The 21842-nt window shown below is 33.9% G+C and overlaps 1 protein-coding gene across 1 annotated transcript; it reads left to right on the top strand.

Moving 5' to 3' along the window:
• The first annotated feature begins 1263 nt into the window (after positions 1–1263).
• On the top strand, positions 1264–13582 carry LOC149799479 (uncharacterized). Its single transcript, XM_089957085.1, has 2 exons — positions 1264–1319; positions 9687–13582. The coding sequence occupies exon 2, from the start codon at positions 9815–9817 to the stop codon at positions 12284–12286; it is 2472 nt and encodes an 823-aa protein (XP_089813211.1). The 5' UTR covers positions 1264–1319; positions 9687–9814; the 3' UTR covers positions 12287–13582.
• The last annotated feature ends 8260 nt before the right edge of the window (positions 13583–21842 follow it).

Genomic DNA, 21842 nt, shown 5'->3' with positions numbered 1-21842 from the left:
TTCTTTCATGTTTCTGCCTCGTTCATGATTGCCGTTGGTTTGAATCAACATAGATGAAAATTAAAATCTAGTTATCAAGTTCTCATATCCTTTCCAAACATATGTGTATTTTGATTTATTTCTTACTAATTATAGAACGCCTCGTAAACTTTCACCTAAATGCAGAGACCTAAAGACAAAGCAATATATACATAAACTTGTATATATTTGTTGCAAGCCCTTGGAAATGCACTAAAATACCTAATGCTTCGGTAAACTGAGGTACATAAATATAAGTCAATGAACATAAAGCATGCAATTTAACTTTTAGATAAACAACGCTAGTATTCATAGTATTATACAGATACTGTTTTAAGATTAATGTCTGTGTTTATTTGCGTTAGTTCACTGGTGACGTCATGTACATTATAAATTTCATTATCGCGATGATATTATTAATTAATCAAAGGAAAGATCAAAAGATATCTGCTTGAAATAAACAATATACTTTTATGTGCACTTTCTGCGATGACCAAGACAGATTACACTTGCTTCGAAGTGGACATTAATTTAAGATCGGAATGATCATTAACCTGGATGTCTATTCCAGTCCGATATTTTTCTGTCTAGCCCCAGTCTGAGAGAAGTCATGTACGACATACATTACAGAGTACTGATGATATTTTGATTAAAATACTTCACCAATAACTAAAGAAAATCTGCCATATGGTACTAACGTGGAATTCGGAGAAATACAAGCAACTGCATAAAAGGACATAGCCTGAATAACAGTTTATGTGGAACTACGATTGTGGTGGAAAACAAAAGATAACCAAAGGTTATTTCAACTACTTTTAATAATATCATTTTTAATCAAATATATTTGAACACGGTTCAGATGTTCTGTACGTTTGCAGAAGACATTGGTTATATCAACGTTTTGTTTCATATCGGTAAAATGCATGATAGCCCATCGTAGTATATGTATGTATGTATGTATGTATGTATGTATGTATGTATGTAATCATCCAACCATGAAATAGTTTGTATCTTCCCGTATATTTAACTATCAGTCATTTTATTTATTTCTGTGTCGTCTTTTCAGTCAGATTATAAGAAACGCGTATGTAGATCTATAATTTGCAGCGCTGCTATTGTTTTACATCATTTTCGTGTTCTATGAATCGTTTTGTTTTTTTGTAAACAGGAACTGTGCATTGTAATAAGGCGTTTCTTCCGAAATTAGTTGGGCTTTATTCCAAGCTCTAGAATTCATTTTGCATAGCAGATTTCACTTCGTATCTTTATTTACCAAGACTATAGCGTGATTCGAATCACTGGTACGTACTGTTTTTGCGTTACAAGTGTCTGTCTCTCTGTCTGTATGTATGTATATCTGCATGTATGTATGCATGCATGCATGTATGTGTGTGTCTTTGCTTTTCTGTCTCAGTTTAATTTTGTTTCCCGTTACCTCATGTCATTGACTTGTAATTGTGCATGTTCAGACTTCGAATGTAAGGATATATTTCTCTCCTTTTTTCGTAAAAAATAGTAGTATCAGTCATTGTTTCTTCTTTCTTCCTATTAGTCACACACACACACACACACACACACATACATATATATATATATATATATATATATATATATATATATATATATATATATATATATATATATATATATATATAAAGAGACAGAGAGAACGGTAGGGCTGGGATGGAGTGGGGTAAGTAGTAATAATGGGTAGTCCAATATGCTAAACATTTATTTGCCGTGCATGGGGCTTTCCAAAAAACAGAGGGGAGCACGAAGGCCGCTATAATTATGTACTACAATAATAAAATTAATAGTGAACATTCTCACTGCTGTCATTAGGCACACACACACACACACACACACACACACACAAGTATGTAGTTCAGATCGTTAAGCTATTTTAAATGTGATCATAACAATTATATTCCAATTATGTCATTTTATTTAAATTGTCACTAGAGTGTTTCCAACTTATGAAATTTATAAGACTTACCGTTTAGTTTTCGTAAAGAAAGAAAACTGAAAGGAGATTGTTGACCGACCTTAAAGAAACCCTCGCTCAGTGTAGATCTTCAGGATTAATGCGAGCACCTGTTTAAAGGAAACTAAACATATAATATATATTATTGTAAATATAAGGACCTAACAATCAATATAAGTCTACAAAGAAAACAACATGGCACGCGTTTATTTGTAAAACAAAGATAAAAAGGATTAAATGTATGGATAATATAAATAATTAAACGATTTAAAATCATATAATGGAGTGTACGTGGATCTACCGCATGTTCTAAACTCTTAAACAGAATATACGTATCCTAAAACATCAAATATATCCTAATGTAATGAAATATGCAAATCTTTCCAGCGCAGATATTTGTCATAATCAGGCCTTTTGCATCGCAGAACCCAGAGTAAACCTCAGCTCTTGTGTGCCCTATTTAATATAAGGTATGAGGCATACTTTAATGGTAAACACAGCAACTGCATATTGACCAAACAAGTGAAATTGAAGTAGAAATCGTATGAATTATAAATTTCAGCGTACAAGAGATGTGACAAACGAAAATAATCGCAACGCCGTCAAAACGCTTAGTATGACTGATTTTAGAGTCATTCGATTCCAATTCAAGTTCGAAACTAATATGACGTTTGCGTTGTCGTTTTGCCACCCAAATTAGTACATATAATCACTTTCGGTTTTCGTTATGTCTTTAGAAGACAGTTTCTAAGGAAAAATAAAAATAGTTAGACTAAGTGTGCACATCATTGTTGTGGAGTTTGTTCATGTTTTTTGTATAGGACAGATTTCTTAGTCATGCATATTTCGTCTATTAACGACTATGCAGCACTGAGAGCAATGCTTACGTGAATTCGTTATGGATGGGATGTGCATGTATCATATTGATATTTTATCTTGTTTCTGTCTATTATGTAAAGACTTGCGTGTTAAAAGTATAGCGCAAATCATTACAGTTTCGATATTGTGTTCCCGACACTACGATACGTCCCACATCCCATTTTGTCTTTTCTTAGCTCTCCTCTTTATTTGTTCAAAATGTATTTCTTTATTCTTTATTTTATAGTCAGTAGTTCATGTTTTGCAATTCAATTCACAATATTGTTAAGTCTTAGAGTTAAATATATTTATGACATAATTTCGCACGCCATTTCTTTTTGTGGGGCTGGGTGGGTGGGATAGTGATGTACCAAATGAACAACGATATCCTGAGAATACAGATATAAGTAAATAAATAATTAATGAGCTCAGGTATCCACTTGGTAACGGTACTTGAATATTAACGAATTTATGGATGTGGACAGGATGGAATCAAAGGATCAATAATTTTCCCCAGTTATCTAATTAAAATAAAAAAGAAAGAGACCTGATGCGGAATGTTATGAATTTGTTTGGAGTTTAAAATATACCTTTCCAAACTAATACATGAACGTTTGAGGATACTAGGACAAGCATGTTAGGTCCATGATCATATATATGTACATTAGTATGCAAACACCTAAAGTAACCAGTAAAAGAGATCGACTAGCTGTGCAAGAACTCAAATATCCAAATACATCTAAAATTTTACATAGACACTCGCTTATTTAAGAATATGCAAAATTGCTAAAAGTGTCCCTTTAGTTACCATGATATGGTATTGAGGAGAGAAATTGGTAGATCGTTTTCGATATTTTAAAGGTAATATGATTTGAAAGATTCCGAAAGAAAGATTACTGCCTGCTAAGGGGAAACATATTCAATAGGTATCATGTATCCATCTGCGGGATGTCCGTATGAAATGCTCACAGGACATGTCTTCTGGGGCTGTAGTAAATTAATGAATTAACCAGTTGTCGTTTAGTCATGAAAACTGACATGTTTAGAATAATAAGATTCTTATTCTGAATCGTAAACGTAGCATTTGGATGACCTACACTTATGGGGATGCTACCTACAATCTGGACGTATTACCAAAGAGACACATAAATCGCTGCTTATTCTGAATCAGTAGTTCTAATATTGCATAAGTTATATGATTATTTTATTACAGGTTACAGGTGTCTGCTCATCTCACAAACTAGACTAGAGCAATTTGGAAGTTAAACACCATTAGAAATTTAATCAACAAGGCGCCATTGAAAGAAACTCTATAATTGTTTATAGAAGCTTGCAAAATGGAAACTTTTCTGGAAATAATTAGCCACGTTGTTCACATGAGCATTCTCAGAAAGCGATGCGACTTTCAAACATCAATCTGTCCTGGTGTATGCATTAAGATAAGTATCTTGTCTGTATACCCATCTTCGTTATAACTTTCTTAATGGGACTTTTGCTTTGCCTTCTTTATTATAAAATTGCCTTGCCATGGTTGATTTTCGCAACAGTTATGGATCTTAGGAATTCTTGTATTCACAAATATAGAGACGAAATTGAGTATAATGTGGAGAACGATTGTTTTTACTGAACCATTATTATTGGATACTAGATACTATTTCATATTCTATCCTTTTGAATTTGTCTATAAAACGACAAAATAAATTTCAACTGCCGACAACCTGTAGCATATATGATTGTATTCTTATTCATCGCAGTTATTATCTATTTGGCAAATGCCTTCGGATTCCTGTTCATTTGAATAACTTATTTTATTATGAACTGAACGAGCTGCGTAGCAGAGGTGAAACCTGTCCTGAACATTTCTTAGATACTGTTGTGATGCCCAATGGTTCTAAAACCAGATCTGAACCAATTTCTAGTGGTTGGTGGTACAGTTATTCTGCCAACCGATAGACGTAGAACAACGCCAGAAATTTCGATCAAGTGCTTATGATAAAATTGTCTCAAAAGCAACTGCTTAAATCTTAGTGGCCCTCCAACACAGGATAATACTCGCCTCATGTATTTTAGTGTGTGTGTGTGTGTGTGTGTGTGTGTTTTGTATTTTTAAAAGGACTTTAATAATTGGTCAGTCAAATCGCTACGATGTCTGCAGTGTGACAGTTTATAGTGATGTCTAGCACTGGTGCATCATGCCACAGACATGTATCATGATGTCCCACCCAGTCACATTATCCTGACACTAGGCCGACCAGTCCTGACACTAACCTCTTAATGCTGAGCGACTAGCGAGGCAGCTGTTTAGTACGTTTTTTACAAGTCATTAGTATGACTCGGCAGGTTTGAACCCGCGACCTCCAACATCCCAGTTGGACGCTCTAACGATTAGGTCACCTGAACGGTTTGTATTTTTGAACAAAGTACAAAGGATATCGCCATAGCCCTTCCTATCATGTGCATATTCATGGAAACAAATGTGATCAGTCCATTCAAAGTGTTTTTGGCACCGGTATCAGTTGCTTTTTTGGGGGGGTGGGGTGGAGGAGGGACACAAGACATTGCAGTAAATATTTCATCGAAGGTCACCCAGGTCCTGCACGTGTCTTTGATTGCTGTCGTTAGGTCTCTATCTCGTGATTTTGAAGTTATCTAACCTGACTTCAAGATGATGATCTTAAAGGAGAGCATGTATCAAGCATCTGTTAATCGAGAATCCAGAAGTACAAGAGAACTCTAATGAGTGTGACAAAAATGCATCATCCAACTGGATCAAGGTATCTAATTGCTTTTGGAACAAACTTTGATTTTCCAGACGAAAATACGCATCCCTGCTCTAGGTACAAGTTAGATTTAATTCGCTTATTTTTCATGCTACTTGATTTTGCAAAGGCCGTAGCTTAAAAATACCGCAACGGCTAGGGTATTTATTAACTTTTCATATGTATATGTGAGTTCTTCTCTCTTTCTCTCTTTATATATATATATATATATATATATATATATATATATATATATATATATATATATATATATATATATATATTACCCAACGTTATTTGTGAACTAAATGAAGGCGGAGGTAATGCGTCTGCTTGTGACGTTAATGTTTAAGACAATTTTTTTTATATTAATTTGCTATGTTAGCATATATGCAACATTAATGATGATTAGAAATTAGGGAAACGTATCTGATTTTGTAAGGATCCACGGTAAATGTTAAATAAAATAAAATATATAGGGTAATTATTTTACTGGTTTATAATGAACCTGTTTCAGTTTGCCTTTGTTATTTATATCACGATTAAAATAAACCACAGTAAAGGTAACAGCGTGAGTGACAACTTAAGTTTCACCATTGTTGTGGAGTAAATAGAGACAACAATGACAGTTTCAGCTTCCTTTAATATTATATCTTTAAAGAAATGTATTCCCCACACATTGCAACTTCCTGCTCTAATAGCAGTGTTAAAATTATTTGCATCATATCTATCTATCTATCTATCTATCTGTCTGTCTGACTGTGTGTCGAACATAACGTTTCAACCTTTAACGTCTTATCAAGATAACTTCAAGATAACGCTGTCATACTAATCTGTTTCATTACTACAGAGCAAGCGTTGATTCGATGAAAAATGTTTTGTACTTCGGCGATATGTAATGCTTTCTACAAACATATATATATATATATATATATATATATATATATATATATATATATATATATATATATATATATATATATATATATATATATATATATATATATTAGAGTATAGAGAATATCGTCAAGACAGGTATTAAACTATTAAACTATCTTTTCCCCAGCTACACCTAAACTCGTGAACAAAATAATTGGCTACTATCGTAATCTTGAAAACAACAATGTTCTTTTTTATTGTTTCTATTGCTGTCTTCCTTATATAAAAAAATAATAGAACAAATATGGCGACTTCACAAATTGTCACCTTATGTATGCAATTTGAACAATACTGATGATTGTTTTCCTTAATAGCTCAGTCAATAAATAAACTAAGCTCCGAGTCCCAAGACAGTCTGAACATGAAAATCAATCGCATGCTAAAATGTAAACAATTTCTGTCTGAAGAACTTCGCTTTAATTAGGTTTGGAACACAAACATTTCGATGCTATCTTATATGACGTATCTCTGTTTACATTCCTTACCAGACAGATTTTTAAAGACTTTAAGATTTTAAAATTTTGATTCTACGTTGAATTTGTGTGCTCACGCTGTTTTAGAACTATGACACGAATGCCATTTTCATTTCCTCCTCTTATCTCATGATCTCAGACCAAATCCTAATTTTTAAATATTTTTCTTTGTTATTTATCATACAAATATGTTACATTCCTTAAGCTTTATTTGAAATCGCAATTGTTTACACTTCTAGTGTGAATGATGTAAACGTATAGGTAAGAAACTAAAGTTCAGAAGAAAAAAAACGTGCAAATATCTCTTTTCAAAAAATTCATAACGCAGTTTTATCTACTGATTGAAACTGAACTCTTACATATCTTTTAAACTTGTTCCATCTGGCTCCGTGCGACTGTATGAGTGTGTACGGATTTTTGACGTAGCTTGAACAATTTGAGTCATAATCGCTTCAATGCCTGCAGTCTGGCAGGGTTTAGAAGTATCTACTATCAGAGACGAGCGATGCTCCTTTTAAGTACATTTAAGAACGTATGAGTAAATTTGTTCATAATATTAAAATGATTATTTTTAAGGATATATTCAGTCAAGCCTATTTTCAAATACTACTACTACTAGTACTACTACTACTACTACTACTACTACTAATAATAATAATAATCTTCACGTAATGAGACAAGCATATTTGATCATGGAAAATTGATCTTTGCCGATTTTTACAGCCTACGTTATACACAAGTAACTTGCACACGCTCGGATATAAGCGCATTCGCAGATTTGGAATGGAATGATTTATATAATGGTCATCCACAAGTTTGTATGCCATGCACAGGCAAACGTGTTTTAGCATGCCATAATTAATTCAGGCATACGTAAAATAGCATACAAACATATTATCTCTAGATGATACAATTCTATACTGGGAGGGTTCATTTTTATACAATTCTATACTGGGAGGGTTCATTTTTATACAATTCTATACTGGGAGGGTTCATTATAGTTTTCCAGCTGGATAAGAACAAGCTTCTTTAGCGATGTTTTAAACGAAGCATGGTCATCTTAATTTCGTATCGACATGTGTACGAAATCCCAAAAATAGATGCTGACACAGCAAAATAAAGTTTAAATGGTTGTTTCTTGACCACGGATTTTGGAGTTCGTTATTAGCTGCTGCTCTGAGATTACACTCACCTATGTTCGAGGATCTTTGTTCAGTTACGTTAGAAATATAACCTGGAGAACGATTGTGTAGGAATTTGTGTATCGTGGTTCCATTTCAATAACGAATGTGTTTTTGTATTGGATGTCATTGTATGACTGAAAAACATAACACGGTATTTGTAGCTATTAAAACATCGCTAAAGTAGCTATTATCATAATTTAATGCCATCTCGTGTGCACATCGTTATAAAGCAACATAGTAGGGTTTCTTATTTGTAGCAGAGGTGATAGCTGCTCATGTTAAAATGTGAAACATTGATTTGGAGTAAAGGTACTGTCTGATAGGCATAGAAAAAAGATAGAGAAGTGTCTGTACTGACATATACTAACAGCAAAATTATGATGGACGAGGAAGCAAAACAAAGGTATAAATTAAGAACATTTAAATTTATAACTGGCAGCATTGCATTAATAAACTAGTTTATTTTCATGTCTATTTATCGGATTCAGTTGATGTGGCCGTTTCCTCTTTATAGCGCTAATGATTTGATATAAATGTGATACAAGATCAAATTTCCTTGAACAGATCAGAATCAGTGGAAAAAACAAAATTAATAGTGAACTTTGTGCACACACTCATTCTTATATAGCGAGGTTGCGCTGGTGCTCAACCTACTTGGGTCTGAAATATTTTGGTTTGAATTCGTGTCGATCGAATCACTCTAGCGTTTCAAAATAAATGTTGAACTAAACGGTACAGTTATTTTGTCTCCTATTTACAGAACAGAGATATGTAAATTGACTCCAGCCCAAACATTATTATACAATATCTTTCGAAAGTCTAAGAAACAATTTTCGACTATATTATCAGCCAACCTCTCTACAAAAGAAATTGAATTAGTTCAAATTACAGATTCGACCCACCAGGATATGCGCATGCGATGGCCATCGACGAATAGATATAATACTAAGATCAAAATGACGAAGAATTATCAAAAATATCTCTAACACACATATATTTGTTAGTTGATTACTGTGTAAAAGTGTACTCTATGCTTGGATATGCATCCATTATCACATGGGACATGAATAGTTTTGTTTTTCTGCAGGGTCAATTTGTATTCTTCGTTTATTAGCAGTGTTTGCATGACTTTCATATATACTTTAGTCTTGTATACACGTCATCAGAAGTATTTTGAAGGCAACGTTTATGTACTCACCTTTCGTTCTAGTTATGACGACATACTGGATTCTTACTTTCGTTAAGTTGACTATTTTAGCATAATCTAAATATTTGCATGAGCCTTAGATTATTATTATTCAATTGAAGAATGGTTTGTCATCTAACAACCCTATTATATCTTGAAACAATATTCTTTTTGATGGCGAGGAAATTCTCTCTCTCTCTCTCATACATACACACAAAATCCGTTTTAATAGTTTTTTTGTTTGACATCTCCACCACTATCATGTACTCAACGTGTATTTTTCAGAGTATTCTAATCCTAAACGAGTATGATCGAGAGCACGGAGACACCTAACCAGGGAGTAAAGAGATCCTACTTCAACTATCAATTAGCATTTGCATCACATACCGGTCCTGGTGGAATAGATTGCAACAATGCTTGTTTTGTTTCTTCTGTTTTGTGTTGTGCATAATGCAAGGTTCATATACGGACAGAACACAAAGGACGGATATAACGATGATAAAGTTAACAAGACTGTTAAGCTGTCAAATGCTTCCAACTGTACAATGAAAGTTAACCATACCAGTGCTCTGTATCTAAAGCACTGGATAGGATCGTTGCATCCAAAGTTTGTACACTACAATTTGGTTTTCGATAACATTACTGACATTAGAAATCTATCAACTGTCATTAGGCCAAAACAATGGGTTTGGACCTATCATCGGGCAAACAGAGTTAACCCGTATCTGCACTGGCCTGTTGATTTTTCGACACTATCGTTCGGTCTTTTGTGTATAGAGTGCCTCAAAAGTGAAATTTACATTAAAATGATAGTTACGCCACCCGACTGTACAATCGCGTTAGGATATCAGAACGCTTCATTGGCTATTGCTAATGCTTTAAATAAAATGACACAAAAATATCTCGTTAAGTTCCAACAAAGTTATAATTACAGTTACTGGTGTTATCTAACAGAAATACCAGATGTTATGGATACTGCTGCATATCAGTTTGCACTGTACTTCAATTATCCCATAGACTTCGTGAGATACCAATGCTGTAATTCTTCCTTTGATTACCATAAAGAACAAGTGTCCGTTTCTTGTCCTGAGGTGATGACAGAAAAGTGGCGTGATAGCAGACTCGGGCCTTATGTAATTGGCTTGGTTCTTCTTTGCTACTGCCCTGCGATACTCTTTTGCTGGGGAGACATAATGGCGTCAACCGGACGGAAGATTCCTGCAGAAAATCATTATGAAGACTTAGACGATTCAGATGCAAGACAATGGGTGTACCTTGATGGACATGCTCCCATTTCATTGACAACCATTTTGTGTGGATTTTGTGATTTGGCATGGAAGCACCCAGTCGCCGTTTCGCGTTTAAGAAGAGCACTTTTCGTCTTATTAAGTCCCATTCTAATATTCCTGCAATTTCTACTTTACATCATTTATCATGACGATATTATGTATGACCTCATTGAACACGGAGTTCCAATGGGCTTTCTGAGTATGTTAGGGGGAATTGAGAAAAGCAAACGCCTCTTTGTTCCTATGTTTGGAGGACCTTACTGGTTATTATGCATGTATTACGTTACTGGTTTCGTATTTCTGCTCATTCCACGGAGTCTTGAGGATCTTATTGAGAAAGGATCCCTTGATTCCAAATATGCTGGATTGTCTCCCCTTAATTTATGCACCGAGCATATAGAGGAGTTATCGATGGTTCCAGTAAATCAGTACAGTGGTTACAAGAGGCTTTCCAGGTTGCTTTTGGCTCGTTTCTATCTTATTATGATGCCTAGGTTCTGGGTCTTTGCAGTTCGAATAATCTGGCGTAGGATGAAAAGTCACATGAATCTCCTAATGAAGCACTTGCCTAAGCCAATATGTATCACATTATCCATTGTTGTACTTCCTTTACATTTGTTCTTTGGATCACTAGAAATTTGCTTTTCTTTGATATATTATGGCATCCCATTATTCTGGGTTGTGCTTATGGTGATTAGCGCGTTTGTCTCTAAAGCAACAGAATTAATTCAAAGGCAGCTTCCAACTAACATACCCCACTCGTGCAGACTAGTCTTGCGATTTGCAGTGTATACAATAATTGGGCCATTTCTATTGCTTTTTGTATATGGATTCTGTACAATACATCTCGCGAGCTTCGCAGTTTTCGGAGAAATACTTATCTTTCTTTTATACGCACTGGTTATGTTTCCATCGTCATCTTTTGGTTATTTGTTTTTCGGAGGAGCTCTCATATATTATATATGGAAGCTTTTAAGAGCTATTGGGGATAAATATTATGGGTTACTATCGGACCTGTTTGAAATCTGCACCAATCTTGACCGTCATCACAATATGTTTAAAATATACGAATCAACAGTTATGATTGAGGCACCCCCTGGTTTAAAAATAACTGCCTTCCGTGTGAACGACAAAAATATCAAACTGACGGAAGAGCAAGCGAATATGATACATACCCCGGCAAACGTCGGAGTCAGGACATACATTCGCTACGAAAAGCACATTCCAGCAATTTCTCGACGTCTCTTTATGTACATCGTCCGAAAGTCCAAGCCGGTTCACATAACCGTTTTCCAAACAATCTTTAGAATCGGACTGATAGTTCTGCTCATAATCGCTACCATGAGATTCTATATGCACTCGAAAGGAATGTCTTCAGAGTTCAGCGAGGTCATGCACATTATCTTTATTGTGGTGATTGGCGCTCTGCCGCGTGTGCTTGAAATAACGATATCTCACGCTGATAAGGCCGTTCACCGGGAGATTTATCTAAGTATGTTAGAGATGCTGATACGGGAATACAACCAAACTACAATGGAGTCAAGCAATCTTTGCAGAGAAAATGAATTATTGAATTTATTTGAGATTTCATCCTAAATGCAACATACTCTGCCACAAACATCAGAAATACCTCATCAAGAAATTCTCTTAATAATTCAAGTCCATCTCAACAAATGTCTTGAACGTTGCAAGTAAGTCTCTGCGTATACTCGAACAGCTGCATTGCGATTCCATCTAATTTCAGGATCTATACATAAATATGGATCAAGAATTAAGTATCGATAATCAAGCTGGTATATATGTGAAACTCGATGCGGGAGTGACGAAGGAGTCACCTTCATCTACATGCTGCAATTTAAAAAAAAGAGAAAATGGATGACTGCATAATACGATACTAAGTCATATTGAAATTTCTTCACATTTATATCTAACCTTATTCTGATATTTGATATCTAGAGAAAATTGTTCAAAGTAAACTTTACTTTAAAAATGTTTGTATGATTTAATCATTGTATATACTAAAAACAGTATTTAAATCCATTCAAAATAGTATAAAATGCAAACGTCGCGTATCCTTTATAGATTAGAAGGAAACAAACACTTTACCAACTGCATGTCAACGTGTAAATGTATCTCTCTACTGGTCTATGTCTCAGTGTGTGTGTGTGTGTGTGTGTGTGTGACAGAGAGAGAGAGATCTGGACATGCACTTGTTAAAGGTTTTTCTCAATGTGTTATATATGGGAGTCAAATTGAAACTTGCAAAGACCAACATAAGATAAAACGTAACAAAAAGCATCGTACAAGAATATTCCTTTGATTGTGTTTTTCTGCATGGTTGTTATTTTGTATACATCCACAGCTAACACAGTGTAGCGTATGTAAAGTTATTGTTGTTTTGATTTAATTATATCTGGATTAAGTAATCCTCTAAAAGCAGTAGGGTAGCTTTCGTACCCTTTATAAACCATTTTTGTCAGCTTTTATTTAGTATAAATACACACACATACAGACAGATACATACACACCTGTACATACATACATACATTCAGATTTATATGTTTTTAATTATGTGTGTTCCGCCTGTCAAGCAGGAGTCGCGTGTTCCAAATTCTCGGCGGAATGCATATATATTTAAACATTTATGTATTTTTAAGATTCAATCATTCTTTTAAATTCGCTCAGCCCAATTTTTTAAAATTTGTATTATTTTATTTCAATTTTTATCACTTCCTTTCTAGGCTGGGTAATCCAGCCTCAAAAAAATATGTCTCGAATTTTAAATTCGCGGCCTCATCCCAATCTTTCTAAAATAATTTTTGGATTTTCATGTTCAACCGTTCTTTTAACTCACTAATCCCATTTATTTTTATTCCCGTCCTAGGACGCGTAATGAACACACACACACACACACACACACACACACATATATATATATATATATATATATATATATATATATATATATATATATATATATATATATATATATATATATATATGTGTGTGTGTGTGTGTGTGTGTGTGTGTGTGTGTGCAAACAAATGATCACAGGCTATTTACAATTTTATATATGTGTGTGTGCGTTTGTGTGTGTGCATATATGTATGTATATATCATAAACGTGTGCAAGCTAATGATCACGGGGTATTCACAATTTTAAAAAAGTGTTACATTATATTGTATTTTATTGACATTTTGAAGGCAAAAGGAGTGAATCTTTCTCAATATCAGTAGATATCACGGGATACTTTACTTCATATCATATTTGGGTTAAAACAACAGTTTAAAGGGTGACGAGCAAAACTTCTTATTTTAAATTTCTTACAATATGAGAATCCTATTCTTCAGAAGTGATGCTTAATCCAGAGCTGTCATGACATGATCAGTACGAGTCACCCTTTGAAAACATGCCAGCGTACGCCTAGCATGAGAATTAGTATAAATGAGTGTACAAAATATGCATAACTGTAAGTATGTAGATGTAAACATGACCATATATATATATATATATATATATATATATATATATATATATATATATATATATATATATATATGACTGTAAAATACCCATGTACTTGCCCATAAATATGTGCTCATAAATTTGCCAACACAGATGTAAACATATACATGTCTTTACAAATTCACACATGCAAATTAGTATGATTTACAAGCTAAGTGCCTTTTGAAAAAATGTTTAAAATTGAAATGAAAAAATATGAAAAGGAAGGAGTTATGACAAGAATAAATAATACGGTTTTTTCTTTTGCTTCCGTACTTGTCAGTAGTTCAACGTATTTCTGTTTTTAGTTTAGAAAATCTTGACATATAACATCTGAAAGAAGTGGTCGTCTAACCCATTCTTTCAAAAAGCGACTAAAACCATTCGGTTGCTTCCAATACATGTTCAAAATATAAATGTACGTGCCCTTAAACAAATACAAATATACATGCCCAGATGCACGTATAAATGTATATATCCGTAACCATGCAAACATATTTATGCCAATAAACATGTATACATTTTATCACCAAAATCGTATTGAAATAGAAAAATATAATTTATCCAACTTTTGGATGATAGTATATTTTATAAAATGTATACAGCTGAATAGAACGATTTTTTCTCATGATAATGTACAAATCACTGATCATTTAGTTCATATCTCGCTGTGTTTATCAGCAACATAAAGTGTGATGAGTTGCAATTTTTCAATTTTTAGGAAGAGTGTTTTAAGAATTACTCTTACTCAAGGGTTTTCAGTGCTAGTCAGCTGTTTTCAAAACTGCCTGCGTACCACTAAAATGATTCACGTTAATAGATATGCATGTGCAGAATAGACATTGCGTGAACATATACACATACAGTACTCAATAATATGTATACATATACATTATTGTAACAATAATTATGTGCATAGAAGCCCATACATACAGGGGCTCAAAGTGTATAAATGTTTGTAAAGGTACATATATAAGTTTCGAAAATTTTCCAAACAGTTCATGTTCGTTAAATATTTAACACTGAAGGGAATTAATCGGAAATGAGGAATTTATAATGGGATGTTCAACGGGTTCTTTCCTATCACTGGGTTAGTCAGAACTTCAAAGTGAGACGTGTCTCATCTTTAAAATGTCATGGAATGCAAACTTTCAGGGAGTGATCTTCAAACCAAGCCTTTCAAAAACAAACCCCAAATATTGCTACTCACTGGGGTAAATTTTTATTTAAAAAATGAAATGTAGTTTATAAAAATGTAAGCAAATTTACAGGGTCTTCTTGATCATAAAGAAACTAATTAAATAACATTAGTCATGTCAAAAATATGTGTCGCTAATGCATGTTCAAGAACATATACCAATATACTTGTCCGTAAACATGTACAAGTATACATGTTCAAGAACATATACGAATATACTTGTCCGTAAACATGTACAAGTTACATGTTCAGGAACATATATAAGTATACTTGTCCGTAAACATGTACAAGTTGATGCTGTCTTGTATTTATAGGTTACTGCTTTTGTAATATAATATATGAACGAGTTTTTTCTGAGTAATACTGCACGACCTTGCGAGTTTCTAATACATCATGCAATGCATAGACAGGCTTATCGTGCAGTATCGAGAATTATTATATGCTCATTTTTTTCCCCGTTAACTATACATTGTCAGAATCGTTCAGTATTACCCGATACTGGACTCGCGCGACAATACACATATATCATTCACGTGCATAAAGAAACTACTTTCAATTGTAAACAAACAATCGACGCAGACGCCAGCACTTTTTATTTGTAAACAAATCATGTGCACTCGAGTAAGAGGCTCTTTACGTTGTGGTTGTTTAAATTTGTTTCTGAATTAACTAAAACAGATGTTTCGTGAACTGCCACATAACAGCTGTTTTGGCACATTCCGCGTTGATACAATGTTACGGATTTAGGCTAGCTACAGTATATAACATACGCAAGATAACGTCCTTACAAATAACATACAAGTGACATACTCTCTTCTTTAGCTGGTGATAAGAATGGCAAAATAAAATATACTTACAGTTTTACATCCTGAATTTCCTCAAAATGTATTTTCCTAATTCTACAAATCCGAATTACATGAGCCATGTCATAGATTTTCAATCTGGATTACACATTTCGAAATTGTGCTGTAATTTCGATGATAAGTGCAATTGCATCCTCCGTACTGCACTCAAAATGAAATAAGCATTAAATTCCATAGCGTCTTTTTGATAATTGCAGTTGAAAGACTTCATATTTTTCCCACATTATGATTTCAAACATTCAATGACAGAAAGAGAAACACATTTGCGGATGTAAACACGCTTCTCCCGCGCCGCTTCAATCCGATGTATTTCATGTATAATTTGCAAAGATGAATCCAGTCCAAAATCACAAACTTTCGTTGAATCGAAACAAAATACCAAAATGTATTCATTCCAGATCAAATGGAAATATTAGGACAGAACTTTAAGTAAAAGTATTACGATTGAAATTTATTCTCAATTGTATTAAAAGTAATTTTTCATTAATTTATATTGAAAATAATTTTCCACTAAAATATATCGAGATAAAATTTATATATCTGTGAAATATAACTGCATGCTATTTTATAAAGATTGCACTTTACAAGCAGGTGCAGAAAACCATACAATAATACAATACATTTCGCTCGTAACTAAATGTCAACAAATTGTCAGCACAAAATATACAATACATTTCGCTCGTAACTAAAGGTCAACATGTATCAGCACAAAGTATATTTTGCTCGTAACTAAAAATCAACAATTGTTAGCACAAAATACATTTCACTCGTATCTAAATGTCATCAATTTAGATTTGGAGGAAAGCTGCAGAACATATACATTATTAATATATCAATATTGATGCGTTGCGCAGATGGTACACACGATCGCCATGGAAAAGTTCAAAGGGCATGTTCTCACTAACATTGAGCAAACGAAAAACTGTATAAATAGCTAATCAGGCTTACGAAGAATTAATTCGTTGCTCCAGTCAGAACAGCTCTGTCTTTTCCTTACAGCGATTCCGTACCTCATTCCCCAAGATGTAGTCGTTTCGTCACGATTATTTGTGACACCCTTGTTATGATACAACGCATATAGAGTCTGAATTCCTTTTCTCTCTTTCTCTCTCTCTCTCTCTCTCTCTCTCTCTCTCTCTCTCTCTCTCTCTGAACATGGGCAAAGACATTTCTTAACTTATGAGTAATCCCTTCCCATAGCAAGAGATGAGAAGAAGGTTATGATACAAACCATGTCATAACAGAAAAGTTGTTGTAATGCGCATTCATTCACAATATGACTGCAAATTTCAATTTTAACTAGACACGCCATTTTCTTTCGAAAGTTATGTCGAGCGCGCGACTAAGTTCAAATTTATCTGGGCGGTGTTTTGTGCCTTTAATAATGATGTTATTGTGTAATGATGAATCTGTGCTTGTGTATTTAGTTTGGAATACGGCATTCATTCATTTACGTTGTTTCTTGCAGTGTATTTTGTTTATATAATTAAACCTTAGGTAGAATAAAAAAATGAGCATATAATAAAAAGGTTACTGCATTTGTATGGGAAAACATGAACTCGTTTTGTCAGAAGGATATACTGCACTCCCAAGGTCGTGCAGTATTCCATCCCAAAACTCGTTCATATTTTCCCATACAAATGCAGTAACCTATAAATATCGAAACATTATTCACGATTCTGACAATATAAAGTTAACGTAGAAAACTTTGTATATAATAAGTATGCATATACTCTAATGACCATGTAAATTTATGATCACTGTTCAATAAACTGTATATGATTTTACGAACTATTTCTCTCGGGATGTTTCTCTTCCACACTATCTACTCTACTTTGTCAGCAAATTGACTAATTACATTTCGGTCCAACTGATGAATATATATTGTGGTTCCACAAATAACAATCTGCTAAAAATCTATTTCGTTTTCTACTTTTTTGTCGAAATTTGTAAAGAGGGATCTTTCAACATTTCCTCATCCCCCCAAATAATGGATGTATATTTATACAAAAATGAATCTACAAATATGGATGCTAATAAGTACCCATAATATTATATACGCAAATAAAAATATACAGTTACATGGAGGTACTAAACGCATGACTGCGTTAGTCCTAGTGGATGCACACTAAGACGAGTCACAGTTACCTCCCCTCATCTGCACGTGAGCCTTTAAAGAGCTAATTTTTTTGTAGTAATTAAGGTTTGATGCTATGCTTAATTATTTTTAGGAATGGTCATGGTGGGATCCGAATCAAGTAATGACCATGGAGTGATTCAAATTCATGATTTTGTGATCCAGCATTCAAAGACCCTACAATCAGGTCACGCAGTCTCTTCAAATTTCCATTTGCAATTTAACCCATAGGGAAGACCAAGTTTAACTGACTGATGTTAAATGCAGACCCTTGCCAAACCAAAATCTTTGACAAAATCTGATTTTGCATTTAAATTAGCAATGTTAAAAATAGTATCCATACATTTGACCAATACAGGTCTTCATAGCTTTCTTCAAGTTGTATGATCACGAGGATAGTAATGGCTGCCTACGACATTCTAACACAAATAAAGTGTCAGGCATTGTTTTAGTCATCATATCTTTGACCTTTTCATTTTGAAGGTTTGGTTTGATATAAAACTTCCGCTCTCGTGCAATTATTCCTTTAGCATACATGCATACGTGTATTCAAGAAATATCAATGCATATTTTGTCTCAACTTAAGATGAATATACCATGCAGCAATGATTTCTGGTAACTTTAAATTGTGTCTGCATTTAAGGGTTTCTCAACCAACTATTGCTGAAACATAGTTGTACTTAAAGGCATGGTTTTGTATCCAATAGTTGGTTGAGAAAGGTTACATATTACAGATACGGATAACCATTTCCACCACGCGAGGAAAGTCTGAAAGGTGACACAAACAAAGGGAATCGCCGAGCAGCGAGAACGCCTTGTACTAAAGTAATATCAGTTTTAAGAGCCACGTTATGAATAGATGGAAAGTGCCTTACTGGTCAGTAAGGTGGCCAGAAATGTAACCCAGTTTTCACGAGGCCATTTACCGTACATGGCATGGTCTTCAAAACGATACAAACGTGCATCTATGTCATTTGTTTCTTCTCTAAATATATGTAAGTTTGGTTTGCAGAATTTTGAATGCTCTTGGGACTAAACTTGGGTTAGTTTAAATTTAATACTTTCCAGTTCATTTTCATTATCTTTTCTGTCTTAACTCCACTTTTCTATCGTTATCCCTATGTGCATTATTTATGTCTCTTGTTATTTTAATTATATTCCCTTATAACGTTACATCTGTTTCAATTTCATTTCCCTCTTGAATTTGTATTCTCTGTCTTCCTTAATCTTTCATTCTCTTCTTCCTCGTTTGCTTCGAGCAACAATACTTTCTCTTTCTCAGCTTCTTCCTTTGCTCCCAGTAACCCTTTCTCTAAATAATCACTGAGTTCCATAAAGCCCCACCGACCGTCCTAGCCGGTTGAGTGAAAATTCGAAATATAAACAGAGAAGCAAATAATTAGAACAGTGAATAGTGTTTTATAATGGCTACGTTTAGATGTTATATATACATATTGGGTTCGAATCTCCATAGAGTACGAAATACAAAATATCTAACTTGTATGATAGTATTATTTGTATTAAATATTAATTATGCATACTATTGTAAAGCATTCTTTTAAAGAATCCAGGGATAACCCTTTCCGTTGTGTCTGGTGTATATTTATGATATATATATATATATATATATATATATATATATATATATATATATATATATATATATATATATATATATATATATATATTGGGGACAGATGGACGAAATACTGTGTAAACTGATGAGACCAAACTATGATTTGATAATCGGACTATCATACAAATGGATAAATTGGCTTTGATGAGTTCCTCGTGTAGTGCAATGATAGTACTTTATAGTTAGCGAAAGCTGAATAACATGACGTGAATCAGGTTTTATTGCTACAAGCCATGGGTCTTCACTTGACCGAGTGGTGTTAAACCCTGGCGCGATTCCCGCTAGAAGTCATAAGTTTACCCAAAATTTCCAAAGACTTCCATACAACTTCAGTTGTAAATTAGAAAGCCCGACGTGTCCGTTATATATATAAATTTTACTCTAATCAATGCAAGACCACAGATCTCACAACCTGCCAAATATCTATCAACCGCATATCTGAATGGTTTCTCTTCGTTAGGTTTCGGTATCAGCAGCAATTCACGCCGTAGAAACTACACAACTAACCCTTAACGCAGGGAAATATTTTAACTACGCCACCTTAAGCCAGTAAAACTATGGTTGCCAGGCACATTTCGCCAGAACAACTGCATCACACTTGCAACCACGGTGACATAAACGGTATCAGCCGAGTCCCTTCTTACTGATTCCATTGTGTAATTTATTGGTTTCCTACTGTAAATACTGCCACTACAGTCACACCACCAATGTACTCCACTAGATTTTAATAGGGACTTTGTTATTCGAGGGTCACTCATTCTCTTTTGACCTGAATTCACTACTAGTGAACCATAGTATCATGGAAACTCACTAGCACTTTACTCCGAGACGTTTACTCCTAGCAATTGGCTAATTATTTCGGACAAAGGAATATTTTTATTGCATCGAACTCCAATAATCAGACAAGTAATCACACAAATCTAAGAATTCCTTAAAACGGGGCGCTATAACTAGATGTGCCTACTCCAAATTTGTTACGCTATTAATCCCATTTCGTTTAATATTTTATTAACATCACTAGAAGTAGTGTTATTGGGAATGTGTGAATATGAGCATTATTAGCGTTATATATGTCAATAAGTGTAAACGTATTGGTGTATTTTTCGTAGTTTGTCTTTGTCCTTTGATTGGTTATTGCTTGTAAGTATTTGACTAAGTGTAGTGGAGTTCGTGGAATATTTTGAATCAACATAAATGAAAATTGAAGTTCGGAAAATATCCTAAGCTACTTATCATTTACAAAGGAGATTGCGAATACTCACAAAAGATAAAGTTCTACATATTTTGGTGGACACACTGGAAGGGGCTGTGCAAGGATCATTAATCCATTCATTCCGTCAATAAACAATTGGTTGCGATTAATCTTAATTGAGTTTAAAATCCAAGTAGGTGCATTGGTATGTGATACATACAATATATGTATAGTGTATACGCTGTATTTTGATATGCCACACGTTGTATAAAGTTTTCATAAATGAAGTATTTATACGTATCGTAGTATATCAGCGTACATATTTCTATTTGGGCATACTTACAGTATTTTTGACATATCTATCTACTTGTCCGTAATTTACGAAGAAACTTTATGCATCCATGTTTACTTGTTGAAACAGTTTTAGACCACACCTTATATTATATAAATAACGTGACAATATGTTGAAACTATGTATTAAAATAAAAGATTCATCACTCTAAAACATATTGCCATTTTTACTGCTAGATACTACTACTACTACTACTACTAATAATAATAATAATAATAATAATAGTTATGGTGGTTGCAGTAGTATCCCTATTTATATTTCACTTGGCA

The sequence above is a fragment of the Sinohyriopsis cumingii genome, chromosome 5 (assembly GCF_028554795.1).
Source record: "Sinohyriopsis cumingii isolate HCF-2022 chromosome 5, ASM2855479v2, whole genome shotgun sequence".
NCBI lineage: Eukaryota > Metazoa > Mollusca > Bivalvia > Unionida > Unionidae > Sinohyriopsis > Sinohyriopsis cumingii.
This window is presented reverse-complemented; position numbering and strand designations above follow the sequence as displayed.

Excerpts from the sequence above, each read along its gene's own strand:
- LOC149799479 (XM_089957085.1), top strand. The coding sequence starts at position 9,815 with ATGCTTGTTTTGTTTCTTCTGTTTTGTGTTGTGCATAATGCAAGGTTC.